The sequence below is a fragment of the Phocoena phocoena genome, chromosome 21 (assembly GCF_963924675.1).
Source record: "Phocoena phocoena chromosome 21, mPhoPho1.1, whole genome shotgun sequence".
NCBI lineage: Eukaryota > Metazoa > Chordata > Mammalia > Artiodactyla > Phocoenidae > Phocoena > Phocoena phocoena.
This window is the reverse complement of record NC_089239.1, coordinates 18,560,693-18,587,564: the sequence shown is the minus strand read 5'-3', so window position 1 is coordinate 18,587,564 and position 26,872 is coordinate 18,560,693. Positions and strand designations below refer to the sequence as shown.

Here is a 26,872-nt window from a genome sequence, read left to right as displayed (position 1 = left end):
TGGGTTTATCCTGTATGGGACTCTCTGTGCTTCCTGGACTTGGGTGGCTATTTCCTTTTCCATGTTAGGGAAGTTTTTGACTATAATCTCTTCCAATGTTTTCTCAGGTCCTTTCTCTGTCTCTTCTCCTTCTGGGACTCCTATAATGCAAATGTTGTTGTGTTTAATTTTGCCCCAGAGGTCTCTTAGGCTGTCTTCATTTCTTTTCGTTCTTTTTTCTTTATTCTGTTCCACAGCAGTGAATTCCACCATTCTGTCTTCCAGGTCACTTACCTATTCTTCTGTCTCAGTTATTCTGCTATTGATTCCTTCTAGTGTAGTTTTCATTTCAGTTATTGTATTGTTCATCTCTGTTTGTTTGTTCTTTAATTCTTCTAGGTCTTTGTTAAACATTTCTTGCATCTTCTTTTTTTTTTTTTTCTTGTTTTTTTTTTCTTGCATCTTCTTGACCTCTGCCTCCATTCTATATCCCAGGTCCTGGATCACCTTCACTATCATTATTCTGAATTCTTTTTCTGGAAGGTTGCCTATCTCCACTTCATTTTGTTGTTTTCTGGGGTTTTATCTTGTTCCTTCATCTGGTACATAGCCCTCTGCCTTTTCATCTTGTCTGTCTTTCTGTGAATGTGTTTTTTGTTCCACGGGCTGCAGGACTGTAGTTCTTCTTGCTTCTGCTGTCTGCCCTCTCCAAATATTACTATTAAATATAATACAATTATGATTTCTTGGCTTCTAGTGGGCATATTCTAATTAGATATGTTAAAAATTTTTATAGAACCATTTTTCACAGAACAGGAAAAATACAGACATTGTAAGTTTAAGTTAAGGTATCAGTGCAATATTTTTAGATGTGGCATCTTTTTTTGGGAAAATGGAATTTTTTATATCAAAAAGATGTTGCAAAACTGCTACTGACAACTACCCGGAATGGATCTCAGAGTTGGCACATAAATTATCCTATTTGTCAGCTTAAGGTAACACAACAGAAAAATGAAATCATAGAAATCTAGAGGTAGAAGAGACTTTAAATTTGCCTTTTCATTTTACTGCTTCCAGGAAATTGCAAAGGAAGGAACACTTCCGAACAAATTTTATGAGGGCAGCATCACCCTGATACCAAAACCAGACAAAGATATCACAAAGAAGAAAATTGCAGGCCAATATCATTGATGAACATAGATGCAAAAATCCTCAACAAAATACTAGCAAACTGAATCTAACAATACATTAAAAGGATCACATGTCATGATCAAGTGGGATTTATTCCAGGGATGCAAGGATTTTTCCATACTCACAAATCAATCAATGTGATACACCATATTAACAAATTGAAGAGTAAAAACCATATAATCATCTCAATAGATGCAGAAAATGCTTCTGATAAAATTCAACATCCATTTATGATAAAAACTCTCCAAGGGCTTCCCTGGTGGTGCAGTGGTTGAGGGTCCGCCTGCCGATGCAGGGGACACGGGTTCGTGCCCTGGTCCGGGAGGATCCCACATGCTGCAGAGCGGCTAGGCCCGTGAGCCATGGCTGCTGAGCCTGCGCATCCGGAGCCTGTGCCCCTCAATGGGAGAAGCCACAACAGTGAGAGGCCCGCGTACCAAAAAAAAAAAAAATCTCCAGAAAGTGGGCATAGAGGGAACATACCTCAACATAATAAGGCCTATATATGACAAACCCACAGCTAACATTATACTCAGTGGTGAAAAGCTGAGAGCATTTCCTCTAAGATCAGGATGCCCACTCTTACAACTTTTATTCAACATGGTTTTGGAAGTCCTAGCCACAGCAATCAATGAAGAAAAAGAAATAAAAGGAATCCAAATTAGAAAGGAAGAAGTAAAACTGGCACTGTTTGCAGATGACATGATACTATACATAGAAAATCCTAAAGACACCAGCAGAGAACTACCAGAGCTCATCAATGAATTTGGAAAAGTTGCAGGATACAAAATTAATATACAGAAATCTGTTGCATATCTATACACTAATAATGAAGTATCAGAAACAGAAATTAAGGAAACAATCCCATTTACCATTACATCAAAAAGAATAAAACACCTAGCAATAAACATACCTAAGGAGGCAAAAGACCTCTACTCTGAAAACTATAAGATTCTGATGAAAGAAACTGAAGATAACACAAATAGATGGAAAGATATACCATGTTCTTGGAATGGAAGAATCAATACTGTTAAAATCACTATACTACCCAAGGCGATCTACACATTCAATGCAATCCCTATCAATATACCAATGGCATTTTTCAAAGAACTAGAACAAATAATATTAAAATTTGTATGGAAACACAAAAGAACCTGAACAGCCAAAGCAACCTTGAGAAAAAAGAACAGAGCTGGAGAATTCAGACTTCCTGACATCAGACTACACTACAAAACTACAGTATTCAAAACAGTATGGTACTGGCACAAAAACAGACACACAGATCAATGGAACAGGACAGAGAGCCCAGAAATAAACCCACGCACTTATGGTCAGTTAATCTACGACAAAGGAGGCAAGAATATACAATGGAGAAAAGACAGTCTCTTTAATAATTGGTACTGGGGAAACTTGACAGCTACCATAAAAGAATCAAATTAGAATATTCTCTAACACCATATACAAAAATAAAGTCAAAATGGATTAAAGACCTAAATATAAGACTGGATACTATAAAACTCCTAGAGGAAAACATAGGCAGAACACTCTCTGACATAAATTGCAGCAATATTTTTTGGGTCCCTCTCCTAAAGTAAAGGAAATAAAAGCAAAAATAAACAAATGGCACCTAATTAAACTTAAAGGCTTTTTCACAGCAAAGGAAACCACTGACAAAGTGAAAAGACCACCTACTGAATGGGAGAAAATATTTGCAAATGATATGACCAAAGGGATTAATATCCAACACATATAAATAGCTCATACAACTCAACATCAAAAAATCAAACAACCCAAATAAAAAATGGGCAGAATTGAATAGACAGTTTTCCAAAGAGGAAATGCAGATGGTCAACAGGCACATGAAAAAATGCTCAACATTGCTAAGCATCAGGGAAATGCAAATCAAAACCACAATGAGATATCACTTCACATCTGTCACAATGGCTATCATCAAAAAGAAAACATATAATAAATGTTGGCAAGAACACAGAGGAAAGGGAATCCTCGTACACTGTTGGTAGGAATGTATATTGGTGCAGCCACTGCGGAAAACAGTATGAAAGTTTCTTAAAAAACAAAAAATAGAATTACCATATGACCCAGCAATTCCACTCTTGAGTATATACCAAAAAAAAAAAAAAAAACCAAACAAAAAACCCCCCAAAACCAAAAATACTAATTTGAAAGGATACATGCACCCCAATGCTCACAGCAGCATTATTTACAATTGCCAAGAAATGGAAGCAACCTAAGTGTCCATTGACAAAGGAATGGATAAAGAAGATGTGGTATACACATACACACACACACACACACACACACACACACACACACACAATGGAATACTAGTCAACCATAAAAAAGTATGATGTTTTGCCATTTGCAGCAACATGGATGGACTTGGAGGGCATTATACTAAGTGAAATAAGTCAGACAAAGATAAATACTGTAAGATATCACTTACATGTGGAATCCAAAAAATGCAACAAACTAGTGAATATAACAAAAAAGAAGCAGTCTCACAGATGTAGAGAACAAACTAGTGGTTACCAGTAGGGAGAGCGAGGGGAGGGGCAACACAGAGGTCGGGGAGTGGGAGGTACAAACTATTGGGTGTAAGACAGGCTATGAGGATGTATTATACAGCACAGGGAATAGAGCCAGTATTTTGCAATAACTGTAAATGGAGTGTAACCATTAAAAATTGTATAGAAAATTAAAAAAAGTTTTTTCAGAATTGACTTTTCATTTTACAGCTTCTAGAAAATTGCATTTTACACTTTTTAGGAAATTATTTTATGGGAATTGCTTAACATTCTTTTCAAGTTTGCTAAAAATGTTTAGGGAATTTTCCTTCTAGTTCTAGAAAATGCTGTCTTCTGTTTTACTGAGAAACTGCAAAACATTCTACACTCTAGATCTTTAATCTCAGTTGTGTTACTTACAAAAATTGAACATATACATGTGTGTATACATGGAAATAAAATTTTCAAACACACCTGTAAAATAACATTCATAATTTAGTCATAAAAATAAGTAATGATCATTTTCAGGTAACTGTGGATCCTCTAAGTCATGCTGTCATAAGATAAGCGGCTTAAGAAATGGTACAAATGATAAAACTTACATTTTTAATTACCACATCTTCCGCCCCAAAATAAAAATATTGTCTCAATGCAATTATTTTCTCTGGAATTTCAAAACTCAGACCTTTCCAACTAGTACTTAGATGTTATTTCTTAAGGTAGTAAAACTAGGGCCTTCAGGCAACAGACTATATCATTATCCTTCCCACGAATAACAGAAAGAAAAGGTTCACTGCCAAGGCACAGTCTCATGTTACTTCAGGTTAGCAATTCGAAAATTTACTTTGTGGTAAGGTCTGGTTTTCCCAGGGAGGCAAGATTAAATGCCAGATAAAGGATTCACTACTTGACAATTAGAGAAACTGATGCCTACAAGCTGATAATACCCTAAAGAGGTAACTTGAAACAATTATATCAATTATCTAAACACCATATAATGCATTACCTTTGAGCAGCTGAGAAACAGAGACAGGAGAATAAAGAATGGAAGAAGGAAAAATAAAACCATTTGTATTAAGCAAAAGTATTCTGATTACTCATCCTTAGTTTATTTTAAAAAAATTTTTTTATTAAATCAATACTAATTTTTTAAAGTAAAGAATGACTAAAACATGTATTTAATTTCATGTAGGAGGTTGAGCATTTGGTTATTAGGCCCTACCTGATACTGGCAACTGAACCAACATTTTTATAAAACATTAAAGAGCAAATGACATTTGAATTTAGATCTTTATATTTTCTGGGCAAGAGTCATATGAGATGTGCATGAGATTCTATTCACATCTATTTTTATTCTAGCTAAAAAGATGTTCATGGAAGTATTACACTTGGCTTTCTCATATGGCTTCAGGCTTATTTAAAAGCTTCTAAGAAGATAAAAGGGGTAACATTTTCTTTGCTTTTTGGGTGGTCAAAAGGTTAAACATCAAATTCTCAGTGTGAGAAAACCCCGAAGTCCTCTAGGTGAAATGTTTTGATGCTTAGTAAATGTGTCTATGTGGAAATACACACAGCTGAAGACCAGTCTATAAGCACTTCCCTGGCTGCAATCAAATTGGAAAAAATAAAAAGTGACCACTTACTTTAAAGTCTCCACTTGTATTGTTATGTTAGCTTACATTATAGGGTTCTTTACAAGTTTACAAAGTACTTTCACATATATCATCTCATTATTTGATAGGATGGTAAGTGAAAGTATCTCTAAGGAGGCAGTAATCACAGTGGTTTAATGTGTATATCTCACCTCTTCTGCCTATTCAAGGGCTCTGCTCCTGCAGTAATCTCCCTTGCCCTTCCTACCTCACTACTTTCCCCTCTTCCGCTGAGTCCTTCCCTTCAGAGCATGCACATCTCTCTCCTCCTGGAAAGCTTCCGCTCCCACTTCTCCACTGAGCCACCATCCCCCTCCCCACCACTTCTCTCCAGCTCTTCACAGCAGGGCTACTGGAAAGCTGCCAGCATTTTCTGTCTCTGGTTTCCTCCGCTTCAGCAGGTCTCCCCTCCGCCACTCCACTAACGCTGCTTGTCAAGGTCACTGATGACCTCCGTGTTGCTAAATCCAGAGGTCAATTCTCAGTTTTCATCTTACAAAGTCTGACCCAGTTGATAACTCTCTTTTCCTTGAAATAATTTTTCGTAATGTCCAAGTCCACCCGGTACTCATTTTCCTCCTATTCCCCTGGCAGTTCCTTCCTGGTACTTCTGTTGGTACTGCCTAGGGCCAATCCTCGGACCTCCTCTCTTTTTGAATCTATAATTCCTCCCTTAATCATCTCATCTAGCCTTTACATACTATAAATATACTGACAAATCCAAAATTTCTATCTCCAGCCTTCTGCAATAATATAAATTCCATGAAGGCAGGAATTTTTGTTTAAGTGGTACACTTCTATTTCCCCAGTGCCTAGAAGAGTTTCTGGCTTGTAGCAAGCTCTCAAATACTTGCTAAATAAATTAATGAGTGAATGTGGATGTAAAACTTATTGTAACTGTTAATGATTCCCTTAAAAATTAAAGCATAATATTAAAAAATCAATAATTATCTGGTATTAGCAGTGTAGCTGACCTCAGAAACTGTGGGGTGGGGAAGGCGATACAGTAAAACATGTTCAAGGATGCATCTTTTTAGGAATGGTAAATTTTCTGATACTGATTTATGTCCTCAAGTTTCAGATGTATATATTAATATATATTTTGTTAAAGTTACATGTAACCACTTGAAGATCAGAAATAGGATGTATAACTTTCAAACCACTAGAGGAAGAGAAATGATAAGGAAAAAAGGACCAATCTAATGTCAGGTGATAAAGGGAAAGAGATAACTCACACTCACATAATATAGCAAAAATGAATGCATACAAGTCCATAATTACAATAAATATGATTGGGTTAGACTCCTTCATTAAAAATGAGCAAGCCTCATATTGTGTTTTTTAAAAAGCTATGAATGTTCCTTATAAGAGTCAAACATTACCCAGAATGTTTGAAAATACATGGAATTAAGAACCAAAAGCATTAAATAGGACAAAGAAAAATTCACCAAGACGATATTACACACACAGACAAAAAGCTTAAAATAATAGAATGAAAAAACGGTTAAAAGAATGCAATTTAACTCACAATCATGGCTGAGATATCAACACTTCTCTACTAGAAATGGATAGGTCAAGTGGAAAAACTAAGTAAGAAAAAGTATCTGAGTAACAAAACAAAGAAGGTGCTTATTAACCTTGATTTTAATAAACAGAGAATATATAAACTGACCATTTATTAGTCATCACTAAAACATCAATAAGATTAAAATGTTAAAGTTATAATACAGGTATAATGAAATATTCATATAGTAGAGTATTATTCAGGAGTGAAAATAAATTAACTAGAAGTCATGTGTCAAAATGGATAAATTTCTTTTTTTTTTTATTTAAAAAAAATATGGAGCGCTTCACGAATTTGTGTGTCATCCTTGTGCAGGGACCACGCTAATCTTCTCTGTATCATTCCAATTTCAGTATATGTGCTGCCGAAGCAAGCACCAAAATGGATAAATTTCTTAAACATTATCTTAAAAATACAAATTATAAAAAGATAGGTACTGTTTATGTAAAATTTTTTAAATTGCAAAATAAGTGTATATTATTCAGAGATACATCCATTTGTAATAAAACTATGAAAACTTACATGGGAATGATAAAAATCAAACTTGGAACAGTGGTTACCTCTTTGGGGAAGAGAGGATTATGATGGGGGAAGGTATATATGTTGATAGTTTATTTTTTAAGCTGGTAGTACATACATAGTTATGCATTATAGTATTATTGTCTATTGTCTTTTTAAAAGTTGGATTTTTCCATTTTAAAAAACAAACTCATTCAAGGCTTATTCCCTGCTGCATATGGAAAAATGCTAAAATTTAACAGCAAAAGACTGACAGAAAAAAGGCCACTTTGGAAAATTTAAGATACACCATTAAGTAAACAATTATTGGATTAAAAAAGAAATAAAAACTGGGATTACAAGCCTTTTGAAAATAAATGACACTTAGGAACTTACAAATAGCCACCTGTATAATTTGGTCAAAGTCATTACTGACACAGGAAAATTCATATCCTTACATGTATTTACTAAAGAACAATTAAGAATTTAAAATAAATGAACTATGTATTCAACTCAAGAAGTGAAAAAAGAGGATAAGATAAATTTGACAAAAACAGAAGGAAACAGACAATAAAGATAAACGCAGAAATAAATAACAACCCCCCCAATAAAACAGTAAACACAAAATAGTGGTATTTGAAAAGACTAAATAAAATAGACAAACCTCTATCAAGTCTGATTTTGAAAAAGAACTGAAAATGAAAGAGACAACATTAAACATAAATTATGGCATATCCATAATTTGGAAGAGCATCCAAATATAAGATCAGAATAAAGAAACCTATAATAAATACATTAATATCTCAGATAAATATCAGTATGAAAGGTCGCAGTATGGTCGCATTTGTGTTAAAAAGGAAATGATATATGTGTTTAAGTTTACAGGCCTGTAAAATATATTTTAAAAAGGACTGAGGTGAGAAAAATATTTGTGACCTATAAAATAGGAACAGGATTTAATATTTTGACATATCCTAGAAATCAGTCAATAAAAAAATAAAAGTTGGCAAAGGTATTAATGGGCAATTCCTAGGAAACTATAAACAAACAAAAAATTCTCTACCTCACTAGTAACCATAGAAATGGAAATTATAATAATCATGATAAATCATTTTTCACACTCAAATTGGGAAAACAATTAAACTTAATATTAAGTGAAGGGGAACATTGGAAGCCCATTTCTTATTGCTGGTAAAAGTATATCTTAGTGTAACCATTTTGAAGAACAATTTGACAGTGCCTATTAAAATATAATAGCTATGGACCCAGCAATTTAACATTTGCATCTACAAAGAACCCTGGATATTCACTGCAGCACTGCTTCTAACAGTGAAAAAAATAGAAACAATCAAAATTCCCATCAGCAGGACAATGGTTAAATAAATTATGGCACATCAACGGAGTAGTCTGTGACCATTAAAAAGTTCATTCTTCAAAGAAACATACACATATATATGTGTACATATCAATACATACACATACATACACACATATATACACATATATGCATAGACTGAAAAAGTTGTGGAATGGCGTATTATTTTTTAAAAAAGCAAACAGAACATATATTAACTCATTTTTACAAAAGGGTTAGCTTAGTCTAGAGGCCAGAGAGGACTTCATCAGGACCACACAGACAGCAAATGAGTCTGGGACCAGAACTCAGGTGTTAGGACACCCAACCCAGTGTCCTTCCACGTTACACAACTTGGTACACTGAAATGAAAGTGCGTGGATTTTACAATCCTTCAGGCCTAGGTTCAAATGCCAGCTTCAACACTTCCTAATTAAGTACACTTGGAAAAAGAGACTTCTGAACTTTAGCATTTTCACTGTAAAATGGACAAATAAATACTAACTCCATGAACTGTAAACATTAAATGAAAACTAAATGAGCACACTTCCTTCTCCCCTGGTCAATAGAATCAGTTTATGAAGAGTATCCTCTCTATTAACCTATTATCCTCTCTATTAATCAGTCGTTGGCACCTCAGCTCCACACAGAGAATGTGGCAGCTCAGTACCTCTGTGTCACTATAAACTGGGAGTTCTCTAAATACGTCCATGGTGACAAAACTATTCCAGTTGCCTGGCATTTCCTTGTGGCTCTCATCTGCCTCACACGCTACTCCCTTTCTCTCAATCTTCCTGGCTCAGCTCCAAACTCCCAGATTATACAGTTGGTGGTATTCTATTTATTTCTTGAGAGTGATGGCTGACCCGTAATGACAAAACCTCTAGCTATGCACTGAGCCACTGTCTTCTAGGCCTGGCTACATAATCACTCCAAAATAGTTTTTCTAGATTACAACTGAAAGAAACAAACACAACATACCATTAATAGTTTGGACTATTTTTCCCTAAATGAATCACCGTGAACTTACCTGCTGCTAAAACAAAGTATCATAGACTGGATGGCTTAAGTGACAGAATTAATTTTGTCACTGTTCTGGAAACTAGATGTTCAAGATCAAGGTGCCAGCATGGTCACGGTGTGAGCTCTCTTTCTGGGTTGTAGATTGCCACATTCTTTCTATGTCCCCACATGGCCTTTCCTCAGTGTGTGGGCACAGAAAGAAAGAGAGGGCAAGCTGTCTGGCGTCTCTTCCTGTAAGGACACTAATCCTATCAGATCAGGATCCCACTCTTATGACCTCATTTAACCTTAATTACTTCCTTGGAGGCCCAATTTCCTAATACAGCCACTCTGGGGGGTAGGGCTCCAGCATATGAATTTTGGGGAGACACAAAACATTCATTCCAGAACACCAGCCACAGAGCAACCCATCTGCCCTTTTTCTCTACTCACTTATATAGGCCTTAAAAATGTTCTTGTAGGTCATCCCCGTCAAGTTGGCAATTTACTCTCTGGAAGAACTTGAATATTTGGAGATTTAACCATGTCCCCTCTCTTTTGGATCATTTATAAACAACCAAATAAAAAACATTAAATAAGATCAGTGTCAGTCTCCTTGACCTACCTATACCCCAGTGGGGGGGCTTCCTGCTTGCTAGTCCCAACTTGAGATTCCCCACCCGCCAACTAGCCTTGGCCTGCTGCATCCCAGCTTGGGGGGCGGGGGGCGGGGGCGGTGTCTCCTGCAGGCCAGTTCCGGTCCATGGTTCCCTGTCTGCCAGCACTGGTCCAATGGCACCCCAGCAGGAGGCTTCCAGGTTGCCAGTCCCAGCTTCTGGTTCTCTATCCGCCAGCCTCAGCCCAGCAACTTGGAAAAGCTCTAGAGGTGAACACACCTCTTCCAATGAGGCCTGAATCCCAACCTAGGGAGGCCGCTGCCTTCCAACTTTGTTCCTTCGTTGGGTACTCTCCCTCAGCCCTAGGGTATTCCTTTTAATTTTGATTCCTTCTTAGTAGCTAATCCCCTGTAAATAGTTAATAATTCTTTATATTAAACCTTAACTGCTTCTGTTTCTGACTGGCCCCTGACTGATACAGGAGAGCCTGAAGATGAGTGTCATGGGGCGTCCCAGTGCTGCCTCAGGAACAAGCAGAAGAGAGGCACGCCGGAGCCAGAGCCAGAAGCCTCCTCTGCCTTCAGTGTCCCTGTCACAATCTCCTGGCAAAGAAGAAGTGTTTGCAATTTCCAGCAGCAGCATCACAAGCAGGGCAAGGAAAGGTTGATCTGGAGCTGAGGCGATAATCTGACAAGAGGCACAGTAACTCTGCTGCTATGCATACACAAAGTCCCTATTTAGCACACACACACACACACACACACACACACACACACACACACACACACAAAATAGCTAACACCTACAAGAACTTCCGATGTGCCTGGCCATTTTAACCCCTCTTAATAATCCTATAATGTAGGTACTATTACTATCCCTACTTTACAAATGAGGAAAATGAAGCATGGAAAATTATTTAGTTTTGGCAAGGTTCCTCAGTGAAAGAGCGGAGATTCAAATCTAGGTATTCTGACTCTGCAGACCACACTCTTAACCATAACTCTGCTAACAACTGTTTCTATTGCTAAGATCGCTAAGTTTGAAAAAGTGAAGAGAAACTATTGAAAGCCAATGTTCTTCAACACTGCTATTAAAAAAGACAGCACACTTAGTAAGTTTTAAATCTCTGAAAAAGACTAGAAACAAATATTTCCAAATGGTAACAATTATTAATTCTGAGTGGTATATATGATTCTCTATATCTTTTAATTTTGGCAAAAATAATTCTAAAAAGAGAGTACAATAGAAGCACTAACAAAAGGTATAAAATTTTTAAAGTAATGAATCAATTTTTCACTTGTAGAAATTAATATTGAAAAGGATAAACAAGTTTTAAAAATCATGGAATATTACTGAGTTTCGGCAGTTTATTCCCATCACACTGGCATTAAATTTTCTGGAAGAACTTACATGTCACTTGAACTTAACAGAAATGCAAGCCAAAAAGACATTATCTGGGACAAAGTTTATAAAACTAATGTCTTAATTTATAAAATAGATTTAAAAACTAAGTTTGGAGAGGATTAAGGGATGGGAACAAAATTAAAGCAACTACTAATAATAACTCAATAAAGTATTAGAAAGAGTAAAGTGATTTTGAGATTAAAAAACTATATAGCTGAAGTAGACCTTACAGATTCACATCAGTCATCCCTACTTACGACATTTCATAGAAGAATGATGGCCCTGCAAGGAGAAATGACTTAGTGATCATTATAGAGACAGAAAGTGGCAGAGTCCTAAAACTCAACCCCTGTACACACCATAGCTCATTTGAGAAATATTTTTAGAGGCATAATTAATATGTAGTCTTTAACTTAGCAGTAAGGTTTTTTTAATTAATTAATTAAATTTTTTTTTTTTTTTTTTTTTTTTTGAGGTACACGGGCCTCTCACTGTTGTGGCCTCTCCTGTTGCGGAGCACAGGCTCCGGACGCGCAGGCTCAGCGGCCATGGCTCATGGGCCCAGCCGCTCCGCAGCATGTGGGATCTTCCCGGACCGGGGAACGAACCCGTGTCCCCTGCATCAGCAGGCGGACTCTCAACCACTGCGCCACCAGGGAAGCCCTATTGTCACTATTTTTAATCTTATCAATCTAATTAAGAAACAATGTCTCACTGTAGTTATATTTCTCTATTGTTAGTGATGCTGAGCATCTTTTCACGTGTTTACTGGTCTTTTGAATATCTTTCTCTTGAACTGCCTGTTCAAACCCTTTGTCCATTTTTCTATTGTGGTGTTGTTTTTCTTACTAATCTGTAGATCATTACTGTATATTCTGGATGATTATTCCTTGTGAGTGCTATGTATTCTAAGTATCTTCTTCCATTCCAAGATTTCTTTGTATTTTAGTAGATATTTTTGTTTTAATGAAGTGAAAGGTAGCAGTATTTTCCGTTGTGCTTTTTGCCTTGTTTTGAAAATCCTCCTCCTCCTAGGATCAAAATTTTATTTTCACATATATTCTTCTACATATCATAAAGTTTTACTTATCACATTTAGGACTCTATTCCACCTGGATTATTATGGCATGGGGTAGGCATCTAAGTTTATTTTTGTTTCCCACATAGAACACTTAAACTCCAATCAAGCCCTATTGTCTTGCATATCACTGTTGTCCAATATTTGAGATCCACCTTGGTTTAACTCCTTTCAAAATGATAATAATTATCGTCATAATATGTAGTCAATGTTTAAGACTTACCCCATTTTTACCAATTTCTTTATTCACCATTACTTCTTGAATTTCACCTTTTTTTCATGTTCATTTCTTCCTAATATTCACTCTTTAATAGGTCCTTCAATGATGATCAGAGACTGGTAAACTCTCTCAGTTTTAAGAAATGATTTTATTTTATCCTCATTCCTAAACAATAATTTACCTAGGTAAAATAATCTAAGTTGGTAATTATTTTCTCTTAGCTCTTTGAAGACATTGTCTACTATCTTCTAGCTTCCATCCGTTGTCACAGATTAGTCTTCAACAGTCCAACTGCCATTCCTTTGTAGGAAACTGGCCCTGTTTTCCCTTTATCTTTGATTTTACAGTTTCACTATAATGTGACTAAATATAGATTTATTTTTATTTATCCTGCTCAGGACTGTTTATGCTTCCTGAACCTTAGGATTAATGTTTTTGTTCCTTTCTGAGAACTGCTCAGGTATCTTCTCTTAGAATACTGCCTTTCATTCTCTCTTTTCTCCTAGTCTGTAACCCAATTGATGAATTTTAGACCCTTTCAGTCTATTTTGCATGTCTCTTAGACACTCCTTAGTATTTGCCATTTCTTTAAAAGTGTGTTACATTCTGTGTAGTTCCTCCAAATTATCTTCCAGATTACTAACTGCCTCTTTCAGTTACATTTTATATGCTGCCTAATCTATCCAACCTCAAAGACTATACTTTACATTCTAGAAGTTCTATTTGATTCTTTATTATTAATCTACCTACTCTTTTTCATACTGATTTTTCATTATGTCTTTAATCATTTTGAAAATAATTTATAGACTCAACCAAATTATACTATTATTAAATTGTCAGGAGTCTAATCACTCAGTTTGCTGACTCTCTTTCATAGAACTTAATATACTTTGTACTTTGGATTATGAGCTTACCCTCTTGGAGACCTTCTCTGTAGGATGTCCATGTGGCCAGTGTTCAGGGCATTTCCCTCCAAAGAAGTTTTGCGTTTCTTTCTGCCAGCTACAACAGCTTTTTCTCGGCATGGGTAATAGAAGTTCTAACTCTATACCCATTTGAGGGAGTGTGGGACCATTTTTATACATTCTCAGGAGAGTCCTTTTTTTTTTTTTTTTTTTTTTTTTTGCGGTACGCGGGCCTCTCACTGTTGTGGCCTCTCCCGCTCCGGACGCGCAGGCTCAGCGGCCATGGCTCACGGGCCCAGCTGCTCCGCAGCATGTGGGATCTTCCCGGACCGGGGCACGAACCCGTGTCCCCTGCATCGGCAGGTGGACTCTTAATCACTGCACCACCAGGGAAGCCCAGGAGAGTCCTTTTTTCCACTTAGAACCCATACAGTCATCGTCAGGCCCCCCTGTCATCAACTTGTACTGGCAGGACCAGAGATGGTTTTCTTCTAGCCCGTTCTGTTGATGAGGGCTCTGGCTTTAGGGAGGTGGTGCCTCAGTTCCAACTTCCCAGGGTCTTGTCCCCACATAGGCATTAAAATCCACATCCCTAGCATTCCATGAATAATGACTCATCGCTCCCCACTTAAGCCACAGGTCACACTGTTCTAGTTATTAGTTTCCTCTTTACTCCTGCAGCAGGCAATTTCCTTTAATTTCCTTTAATTACATGGCATGGCATGTAAAAAGATGTTTCAAATATTTTTAGGACAGATTATGCGGCATGCTGTATGGATAAAACCAGAAGTCTAAACCATTTATTTTATTAAATGAGCATCCCATAATTTATTTACGAGCATTTTCATTTCACTTAAAAGCCATTCTCCCAACACAATACACTTCACAACCAACAAAGACCAACATATACCTATTGCTCATTCTCTCGTTTTTCCTTAGAAAGAGAACTGATGTTTAGCTAGGCCCAACAGCACACAGAATAAGGTCACATTCTTCAAGCTTTGCTGCAATTAGATAGGGCCGTTTGACTAAGTTTGGGCCAGTAAATGTAAATAAAAGTGTTTTTTGAGACTTCCTGAAAAGCCAGCTTAAAGGTTGCGTACTCAGCTATACAGGGCACAGGTGAGTAAAGGCAAAGTCATCATTTTGACTTATTTCTCCTGACCCCAAGCCAACTGCTCCTCATTGCACTTTGCTTTTACTTATTTCAGCCTGTGTTATTTCCATAATCACTTTCATCCCTGAGTTTAAAGCTGCTGTAGAGGGCAATCATAAGCCGCAATGGGCAGAGATCACCATAGAGGGAGGACATGAGGGAAAGGCAAGGGAGGAAGATCTGTATTTTCCCACGCAGAAGCTAAACACTGTGTGAAGATCAAATTGCTTTGGACTAGGATGTGGTGCTGTGAGTGAATCAGTAGTCACACCACAGCGTCTCCACCACTTCTTCTAAGTTAGGTAACTGACCCATCTGTTCCCCAGTACCTTGTTTTTCCAAAGGAATTAAACTTCCCAGGGAGCCCCTGTACTCGCCTACAATTAAGAAAGCACAGCGGCAGACACTGGAATTATATAGTACATTTAAGAATGCCACTTTCTCTGTAAGATTCTAAGAGAATCGGAGTAAAGTCCTGAATAAAACATATCACCAAAATATAGAAAAGACATGTTTCTAGAACTTCTCTATCAGCCTTTAATCAAACAATACACGCCTACAACCTAACTTCTGCCCTTATAAACCTGACACTTTGATACCACTCTGGTTCACTTTTCCATATCCTCCCAGTTTTCACTATTCTACTGAAGATCAATGTTCAACCACATCTATGGCTTTAGCCACGTTCCAAATTCTGTTAGATGAGGGGTGTGGGTAGAAGACCAAAGACACCAAGTGCTATTCTCCTATAATTTGCCAGCAAATGGCAGGAATCTTGAGAAGTTTGCCTCCTTGCCTACAGTTTTATAAAAAATTTTAAATAACTACTATAATGATTCAGGGTAAGTTTTAGATTTAATTATTTGGTGATGTATAGGTATAATATTTTTGATAATTAAATACTTAGTTCACAATAGCACTTTTGTACTTTTGAGTAATAAAATTTAGAATATTAGATCAAAGTATGAAATACAGACTTTTAACGTTGCTCCCCAAATAGGATGTCTTGACTTTGATTAAGTCTGTGTTATAAAAGACTTGAATCAACACTCCTACCTGACCTTTTACGGTGATCAGGTAATCGCCGGGGCTGGCAGATCAGAGGAGAGCATGACAGGCATATGTGATAGCACAGCTGCACAGGACTAGACCAAAGGGTTACGAAGACTGTATTCTTTACTAGGAGGACATAAAATCATGATGTGATACATTTATTTGGATAGCAAGCAGTCTGGAGGAAGCCACATGACAACAAAGATCAAAAGCAGAAAGGAGGTAAAGTTCGAGTCACACTGATCTCCTATCACCACAAACCCTAGTCCAAAAGCTTTCCATTACTGTCCTTAGGACTCCATCATTGAGCTTGGTGACAGTAATGTCTCAAAGCTTTCTTAATCTCCTGGGGACAAGAGTGAATGTGCTTGTATGTATATGGAGAATTTCAAACCACATTCCACCTTAGATCAGTAAGAATAAAGTTAAAGTGGTGGGAAGACGTTTAGATGATCCTATCTGAATAGAACCAATTTCAACAGGTTGGAGCTAGCTTAAATTGGACCTAACCTATAAGAGCCCTTCTGACCCGATGTGAGGCTGGTTAGGAAGTGTTCACTCTGAATTGCTGCAAGCAATTTGAACAATCCATTATATTCCTTCCAGGGAAATGGAAAATCCAAATCTCTCACCTAGTCGATACTTAGAGTGTCAACTGGATAGATATCATCCTTATCAGAAAGCAGGAAAAAAAATGGAATTATTTGAAATTCCTTTATATATACTTTCTGTATTCTAAATTCCAGAGATGGAGTTGAGGATTAAAATTGTTAAAAGGCAAACTAGTGAATGGGAAAAAAAAAAACCCAAAAAGTAGACGGAGTCTACTTTTCCAATTTGGAAAAATAATTCTGTAATGAGCAAACACTACGCCAGTCAATTAAATGGTACAGCACTAAAGTTCCATATTTTGCTTAGCTTATATAATCTAGTAATACATCAAAGGATAAAGGAGTAAAGGGTTACTTAAAGAGGAAGGTGAAGAAAACAATATGTCTAGAAAATCCTACTTAGTATACAAATGACTAGGTGTTTTCTTTAATGCTACATAATGCCATAAATAAAACTTGTTCAATTTCTAAAAACACATTTTTCTCCAGCACAGGTGTGTTTACACTACACAGAATAAAGTTGCTCAAATTCTCAGTGTTTGGCACATACTTACAGGAAATCAGAATTAGTATTAGTGCGAATTAGTACTGTCCAGTTTAAACTTGCCCATCAAGTTTAAACAAAAAGAATAAAATTTGGAGTGTACTATAAGTTAGGTGCATTTCCTATGTAAGCTAAACATTACATCGTGGGTAAAAAAGTACTAGTTAAATCATATTACTAGCATTTATACATCTCAAAAAAAGAGATAACATAAACAAGAATTAGAACAGCAAAAGTTGTGACCAGGTAAAAATATTCATCGAAAAACTTCTACATTTCATGAGCAAGTTAAAACCTCATTTTATCATTTAAAAACTCACATTTAAACTTGCAAATACTAAACATGAGCAAATTAAAAGGTTTCATGGTTTTCTAGTTTTTTTTAAGTGGCTATGTCGATCCTCTACTCTCCCCCAAATCTCTGTCATGGCGACTCCACAAATTTCTCCTATCTTGCTCCCAGAAGATGACATCATCTTCTGTTGCATAGAGAAAATAAAAGCCATCAGGCATGAACTCCTTCGACTGCTTCCCACTAAACATGTATGCTCTCTGCCTCCTCCCAGCCCTTGCTCCTGTCACACCGGAAATGGCATCTCCTATTATACAAGATTAAACTCTTCCCTGTGCTTTAACTTTCAGCTCCCATCTCCACCTTGGTCCTTGGCAAGTCAATTATCCTCTATTTCCTTAGGGTTTAGTGTTCCTCTTCTTTCCATCAGCAATTAAATTATATTCAAGGGTCTTTCATTAAGAAAAAAATCAATTCCACAATAGTAGTCCTTTGAGCTACTGCCCTCTTTTTTCTTCATGGCCAAGTTCATGAAAGGGTTGTCAACACTTGCTTCACCTTGTCCACCTCAGCTTTTCTTTACCTTTACTCTCAACTTAGCCAACTATAATGTGCTTTTCACCTTCAAGATCTCACCAAGATCACCCATGACCTCCTTGCTGCTAAAACCGCTGAACACTTCCCATTACTCGTCTTAGCTGACCTCCTCTCGTAGCGTTCACTCTAACTGAATAACTCTTATTTGAAGTGCAGTCTTTTGTTGGCTTCCACAACTCTCCTGGCTTTCTTTATTCTGTCTGGATCTCAGCTTTTTGCAGAGTTCCATTTCTCTGTCAGTCTTTTAAAACGCTGATGCTCACCAGGACACTCTCCTTAAGTGCTTTTCTCTTGTTCTACATATTCTGAACAACATCATCCATTCTTACGACTTTTAACACTTGATGATTCCCAAATCTGTAAGTATAATACAGATTTCTCTCCTGAGCTTCTGACCTATGTATCCAGCTGGAAACTTCCCTTCAGCTGTCCAAAGATACCTTGATCCACTGTGCAAGTTAAAAACTCATCATCCACGTCCACTACCCCTAACCTGTCTGTTTGTTTGTTCCTGAAGACCTGGTCTCAGTGAATTACTGCACAACCCACCCAAGACAAAAACCTGAATATCATCCTAGACTCTTCCATCTCTCTCATCCCTAAAATCCAATCAACTACCAATCCTGTTGATCCTACCTCCAGAATCTCTCTCCAGTCCAGCAACTTCCCAGTGCTTCACTGCCATTTTCCTAGTAAAGCCATAACTATCTCTTGTCTAAAGAAATATTATTGCTAAAAACTGCTTGACGTGGGAATTCCCTGGTGGTTCAGCGGTTAGGACTCCGTGCTCTCACTGCCGAGGGCCTGGGTTCAATCCCTGGTCGGGGAACTAAGATCCCACAAGCCACATGGCGTGGCAAAAAACAAAACAAAAAAACCTGCTTGACATGTATTTTTTTAATTAAAGAATATGGAGAGCCATACTCTCTAACATTCTCACCTAAGAGGCAACAACATCTTACCTGGCTACCCTGTGACAAATAAATCTACCAGATTCTACCAGGAAACCAAAAGAGGGGATCACCTAATTTAGCTTCCTATACAACAAGGTTATTCTACACAGAATTAACCTGTCTCCAATTTCACAACTGTGTGACCCCCCCCTCATAAGACTCTTCTACATTTACACATCTGGCAAATTCTTCAATATTCTGGGAAAGAATGAGCATTACCTCAAGTCTCAAAACGTGATGCCTTAAAAAGAGGTTAGAAAAGGTATACAGTGAAAGAAACAATGCATAATTATTGGCAATTATTATAGAAATATACAAAAGAGATAAAAAGTATTGCTCTCTTTTCCACTTGAGAGTAAAACTAAACTGATTAAAGTCTTAAGATGATCAAACCATAAAATAGATCATGCGTTACATATAATAGGTAAAATACTGGATTAAAGTATGTTAATCAATCTAGTAGCTTTAAAAATTTTTGAACCTGAACCAGAAAGGCAGTTCTAGAACCCAAATTTTTTCTCTAATAAAAATAATGCTTTAAGGTTAAAACTGTAGGGTTCTTAACAGAATCTTGTCAACATCTCTCTATAACATTAATAAAGTTCAAGGCCACATTTACTGAAAAAATTTTGGCAAGCCAAACTTGCACAATTAAAATAAATACAATGTCACATGATTTGGTCTCCTGAAGCGTGGAATTTTGACCTTGACTGATGTCTTCCCATTTCTAATGCTATAAATAACTACTTTAGCTGAACAAAATATGAAACTGTTAACTCTCACAGAATGTGGTTGTGTCTTTTCAATGTGTTATGTCCCATGTAAATATTTAGTATGGGCTTATTCATTTGACAAGTATTTATTGTGTGCCTACCAGGGCTAGGCTCCATAGCAGGCAATGAAGACATAAAGGCGATCAAGACAAACACAATGCCACTCTTTAAAAGACTAAGAAGAGAAGACAATTAACAAATAATTGCAAAAAGTCATCATCTGGGGCTACAGGATAAGCAGGGGTATTTTAACAAATCTATAGAGTCAGGGAAGGCCTTCCGGAGGAAGTTCAGAGGCAATGTCTTTAAAACAAAAATCTTCAAGGCTACGGTAACAGAACTGCATGTCTGTAGGTTACTGCTGTTCATTCCCATCAGTTATATTATTCTCACAACACGTACAGGTTAATTTATATGCTAGGTTTATGTTCAGTATAAAATGCAGCTTAAAAGAGGCTTTATAAATCAAAGCTTCTTAGCTATAGTTTGAAACATCAAAAGGAATCACTTCTACCACTTCAGGGAAATCAAATAAGCATAATAAATGAGGAGGCAACACAGGTTTAAAATATTTCTGACAAATGGCAGATTGACCTCATGAGTTTCTTTGAACCCCTTCCTCCCCTAACCACATTAAAATCCCAGTAAATGAATCTTTCAAAGGGTGTAAACATACGAGAACTAAAAAAGAAAAAAGGAGAGGAGACTAAAACACTCAAGAGAATTCATCAAATTTTTATAAAATTGAAGAGCTGGAGGAGTGATAATTGACCTAGGGGAGCAGACACACTACCTGGGTACTGTGGAGGAGGAGACCAAGTGGAAGTTAGCTGATTTTCAGCACAGACCTCAAAAAAGATAAGACCCAGGGAACACAAGTTACTGTGGAGGGAGAGTAAGTGGTGGGGATGAAAAGAGAGGGTTAGAGAACAATACGTAAGTCCATCACTGGACACTCCCCCAGCATACATGCTCTCCCACATATGTGCACTTGTGCCTGAACCCAGAAGATTACTGTTCCTCCCACCTCACCTATTCTTTAAAGAAGTGCAATGACACCAGAGAGAAAGACTTATAAAATACTGACATTTGGATGCCACTCTAATGAAAAGCCCAAATGAAAAATCATGCCCATGTACGAAGAGCTTCTGAGTGGCTCTCAAATACAGATAGGTAACAACCACAGATAAGTGAGGAAAACCTCCAAATTGAAAGTAATAGCTTAGAAAATCAAACAGGAATTAAAAAACAAAAACAAAAACCTGGAAGAAACCACACAATACATGGGGTAGAAGACAATTTTTAAAAACCCTATAATTAATACGCTTATAATAAAAAGAGAAATTTAGCAGCCATAAAACAAAATACAATGAACACATGAACATCAGAGAACACAAAATTAGTTCTTTGAATTAAAAAATTAGAATAGCTTAAATAAAATATTTAATAGGAAGACTGCAAGATAAAGTCAAGGATATCTCTCATAAAAACAAACAAAAAGATTAAAAAGTTAGAATTTAAGAAAGATTAAAATTTGAATTAAATTAGGATCTGTCAGGAGGTGTAACTTCGCACTAATAGAGATTCCAAAAACAGAAAATAGAGAAGAAACTGTCCAAGAAATAATTCAAGAAAAGTATAGAGAACTTTCAGACGTGAATTTCCATATTGAAAGGACCCTCAAGTATAAGGCACAATAAATGAAAAAATGCCCACACCAAAGCTCCTTATTGTGAAGTTTTCAAACACCAGGGGTAAAAAGAAGATTATAAAAGTTTTGGGGGGGGGAAAGGTAAGATACAAAAAGGAATAATGATCAGGATGTACTACTGGAGACTTGGCAAGGGTAAGACATGATTTCAGTATTATTTGACTTTTAAAACAATATACAGCAATTTTTATAAACACCAAGCAATAATAATGTAAGTAAATAAATAATAGACAATAAACAGGTAAACAAATGAATAAAATAAAAATAAAACCAATTTACTGAATGCTCACTACCTGCTAGGGGTGCCATTCAAACTCCTTTAAATATATTAACTCATTTAACTCTCATAACTCTATGAGGAAGACACTATTAACCTCATTTACAGATGAGGAAACAGGCATTGAGAGATTAAGTAATGATACATCTAGGAAGTGGTAGAGCCAGAGTCCTAGCTTTCTGAGCATGTTTTTTCAAAAACTGCATGATACTGTCTCTCAACTTTAAAAGTAAAATTAATTTTAAAAAAGAAGAAAAGAAAATACCATTTTAACGTTCACTACCATCCTAATCTGTTCCCAAATAACTATGGTTGATTAAAAGTTCTGACTTGGTCAATCAGGACACAAGCTTAATATGTGTGTGTGTGTGTGTGTGTGTGTGTGTGGTTGGGGGATGAAGGTTGAGGGTATTTGCTAGCATTTTAAGTATTCATTGTATAAAAATACTTTATGCTATGTATGTGTGATTTGCTGCTAGAAGGTCGATAAAATAGATTCCCTGCCCTAAATACAACAACAATCTCCAAAAGAACTAATGCACTTACATCAGATCACCATTGCGTATTTGGGCAAAGAATAAAGGGTATATAAATCTCATTAAAGTTAGAAACAGAATAACTACCTCTTTTCCAAAGTACTGTCATCTAAGCCCCTCACACTTTTCTTGTCTTGCAAGAAAAATTTCCCTAGATGACTTCCTAGTCATACATGACTATTAAATATACTGATAAGACAAAACCTTCATGCCCCTTCACTCACTCTTGCCTTACACTCACCTTTACCTTATATTATCAACTACATAATGAGACTTGAACATTGTCATCTGAAGTTCCTCTGCAGGAGTTAGCTTCATTCAGTTCCCTACTTTCCATCGTCTCACTGTCCCTACTTAACATCTGGCTTTAGTGGGGGGGGGGGGGGAAATTAAAGAAATATACTCTTTATGAATAATTTTTTTTCTTTTCCAATCTGGTGACATCTTCATTCATTCTTTCTGACCTATGATAAGGAGGCTACACAGTTTTGGCATTTCCTTTCTTGGGACTAATAAACTTCCATACGATAATGTCGAGGCTTCTGGGACCTCAGACCCTCCTTCGGTACGCTCCTACTGCCCTGGACCTCCTCCATCATTTGCTGTTGCATGGCCCTGCCTGGGAGTCCTTTCTCTCACATATGCGGCCCTCCACTTTCTGCCTGTCATGCCTTCGACTTCTTCTGCGTCGCTTTTTGGTTTTATTTTGTCGTGGGTTTGGGTTTTGGTAGATAGGTGATGACTGCAGCAACCTTTAAGATCCTGATGTGATGCATCAAGACATGTGATGCATCATGTACGTCTTCCCAACACTTGGGTGAACAGACCCGTGCCTGCCTGGCCTATTAGACTTCGGTCGCGCTCACAGGACGTCCCGATCTGTAGCCGCAGAGTCACACTGCGACAACCCCCAGCGTCCGGTCTCACGCGCGCCCTGCACGGCTGTCACACCGTCCCTCCCAGCGCTCAGGTGTAGCACCTGGCGGTCCTAACCCCGAGAGTCACCTGCGGGCCGGCCGGGCGCGCGCAGGTGCTCACGCACATACCGTCTCCTTGGCAGCGGCGACCGGGATGGGAAGCAGCCCCCGGCCGCGGGGCGGTTCCTCCGGCTCTGCGGCCGCGCTCTTGGAGGGGAGCCAGGGGGCCGGCGCCCGCGCGGAGTCGGCCCTGGGGTCCCCATACAGCTGGTAGCACACCAGGCCGACCAGACCCCCGCCGGCCGCAGCCGCTATGCTCAGCTCCCCCCAGCGCCGCCGCCGCCTCCAAGCCGCCTCAGCCACAGCCCCCTCCTCCTCCTCCCGGCAGAAGGGCCGGCCGGGAGGGCCCGGGGCTATGCCCGCAGGCCGCCCGCACGGCCCAGGGAAGGGATGGGGAGGCGAGGGCGGAGGCGGAAGCCGAGGCGGCGGACGCAGCAGCCTCCGCAGCGCAGCCATAGCGGGAGCTGCCCGCACCGGAGCTAGGAGGGGGCGGACGAGGCGGTGGAGCGGGGCCCGAAACCTCGCGAGAAGTTGGTTCGCTGAGGTTCGCTGCTGTCCGAGAGCGACCCCTACGATTGCGCGGCCTGGGGTCCCCTCCGGGCGACCTTCAGCTGAAGAACCGGGGTTCTCTGGCTGGGGAGAGCCTGGGGAGGAGGGGGCGCAACCGGCTGCTCCTCGGCCCCGCGTTCCCAGCCCAACCCCGCGGTCATAAATAACTGCGCCTCCCCCGGACGACGCCTGACTGCGCGAGAACCCAACACCGCAGGCGACAGCCAGGTCGGCGGAGCTGAACCGAGCCCTCTGGGGCGGGGGTGTCGGGCGCCCCTCCGCTAACGTGACCCTTCGCCTCTGCTTTTCAGGGTGGGTCTCGAATCATCGGTAATGCCCCTCTAAGAAAGTCACATCTCCTAACGGTATCCTGATCTTCTGATACGAGATCGGGAATAATTTGGAACGGTATCTTCAGGTGTACAACAAAAATGAGATATAAAAATTTGGCTCGAGTCATAAAAATAGCAAATTAAGTAAAAGGATTTTTTTTGACTACATGACAGCTTCTGGTCTTTTGATGGGGGAAGGCTAATGCTGTTTTTTAGTTACCGTTAATATGTTTAAAAAACATTACCATACCAGCGGCGTGACTTAATTCAATAAAGCAGAGCTGTCTTACTTTTGGGGGGAAGTTGTTGATATAAATAATCGGTACGTGCATTGTGCCATTTTTATTTTTGTTATTCCTATACTTGTTTGTTTGCTACACTTTATGAGAAAGTGTTTATGACATTCATATCAGTTTCCTGCCCCTGAACCCGGTTTTGGTAACTTAGTTACCTAGCTTTGGTCTTTATATTCTGGAATGTTTCCAGGAGCCCTTAAAATATTCTGGGTCTAGGGATGTGCACAACTAAATTTATTAGTCTCAAATGGGCTGCGGTCACAAGGGGATTAGATCCTGGCAAGTCTTGTGAAAACTGAGGGCTTTCAGAGGCAAACAAAATGAGATTTTCTGGCCCAGGTCCTGCTATTGCCACTCCTCACTAACCCCTTGCCTATAAGTAATCTATCAGATACACCTCAGTTACATCTTGTTTTAATATAGGCTAATGGAATTTTCCTTTCTTAAAGCCACTAAAAGTGATAAACAGAAAAAGCCTCTATAACCTGAACAAAATGTGTCTATTTTAAGATGCCATCTCTGTATTTCTTTTACTTTCAGCCTGTTGGTTTTATATAACCAGTGCCTCAAGGAAGACTCAGTGGTGGCTCCTTGTTTTATCACCAAGATTCCTTCAATTTCTGTCTTCTCTGAATTCTGGAAAATTCCCACAGAAGCATTTATTCTCTGGATCTACAACACTGTTCTTCTGGCACTGTTTACTTAGAGCTGAATACAATTTCCGGATTTTCTCATAAATTTCCGACATGGCCTAATAGCAGAATTCTTGGACAGACTGATGAATTTTTATTAGCTGCATATTAAAAGCCAAGTAGCTTAAAAAGAATTAGGGAGGTAATACAATAAGGTATTACAATTAAGGAAAATGACAGAAATTATCCATCTAAGATGATTTCACATATCTATCTGTATAATTTCTCTCCAGTTTAAAAAAAAAATTAATGTAGCTCCTGCAAGCCATTTCTTTGGCTAGAAACCAACTTCTGCCATGAGAGGTGCTGGGTTTAGGTTCACCAAGTACTCAGAAAGCTTTGGATAAAAGGTCTCTCTACATGCAGAAGTTACTCTAACTTTCCTCAGTACCTCTCTTCTAAAAGCTAAATTTCCTTAAGAATAGTTATTATTTTCATCTCACTTCTGATGCTCTGTAACTATAGCTACATGAAAATAACTCGATTCCTTTATTACCTGTATATTTTGAGTTTAATTTTCAAAGGGAAAAATTATTTTTTAAAAAATGATATTAAGAATTTGGAAACATTTTTGAAATTACAGGTAATAATGTTAGATCAATATAGATTTAGCCGAATTTCTTTCATCTTTTATTTCAATTCTATTAATAATATCCAAAAAATGTCCCTAATATACAGTGAGAGCCTACACCTTCAAAAAATATTTGACTTATGTTCACTATGGTCTAAGTAAAAAGAAATGCTCTAAAGCATTTAAAAATATTTACAACAGCAGGAATTAAGCCAGACAGTTTTTCAGGAAAGCATAACTATCAGTGGGGTGATCAAGTAGAAGGCAAATCTGGACTCTTGATTTTGCTACATCTTAACTGCATAACCTATAATGCTTTGGAGTCCACAGTTTCCTACAAAATAATGGAATTGAATAGGTGATCACCTTCTGAACCCAGGATCCTAATTAACCAAAATGCTCCAAGCATATTAGTAAAGCGAATATAGATACTTCCTTCATAGCATTTTTCACATGTCATTTTCCTTCTCAAAACACATAATTGCCCTACAATTGCTTTATTCTTTCCAATTAAAATTCCAACCCATAACCTAATTATTTTAACCTTTTAATACTTTTAAAATTGCAAATAAATGAGTGACTTTTAAATTTTGAAAATGTGAAATTTAAGTGTAATATGTGTCATGCCTAGGCACAAATGTCCTGTTTAACAAAACTTCTATTAAAAAAAATCCTGCTTATCTAGTTGTACTCACTCTGAGCACCAGAATCTTGACTAGTTGGAAGAGGAGAAATTATCTCTGAGGCCCTACATCAGGGCACATGAACCTCCCCACCCGCAGATCTACTCAATTCTGACAGAGGGAGGCTACCGGCCAAAGAGTAAGGCTGCAGCAAGCCACTTCTCTCTTGGGAAAGTTGTTCCCATCTTCAGTGCTGTTTTCCTTGGGGGACAATTGGCAAAATCAAAAGAGAAAGTGATGGGAAAGGTGTGTTCTGTGGGGTTGCAGCCTTTTCTTGGTC

The 26,872-nt window shown here is 38.1% G+C and overlaps 1 protein-coding gene and 1 non-coding gene across 10 annotated transcripts in view; both read right to left on the bottom strand.

The window, feature by feature from the left end:
- Positions 1 to 23,930, bottom strand: part of MICU3 (mitochondrial calcium uptake family member 3) — a 92,204-nt gene extending 68,274 nt beyond the window's left edge. For 8 of the 9 annotated variants that reach the window (XM_065899896.1, XM_065899900.1, XM_065899894.1 and 5 more), the window contains exon 1: positions 23,539 to 23,925. In XM_065899896.1, the coding sequence (XP_065755968.1) occupies positions 23,539 to 23,925 (387 nt within the window). Of the gene's footprint in view, positions 1 to 23,538 lie in introns of all 9 variants that reach the window. The other variant, XM_065899892.1, reaches the window with a different exon arrangement.
- On the bottom strand, positions 7,182 to 7,288 carry LOC136141939 (U6 spliceosomal RNA). Its single transcript, XR_010657798.1, has one exon. It is a non-coding gene; the product is annotated as a U6 spliceosomal RNA (small nuclear RNA).
- Positions 23,931 to 26,872: the final 2,942 nt, after the last annotated feature.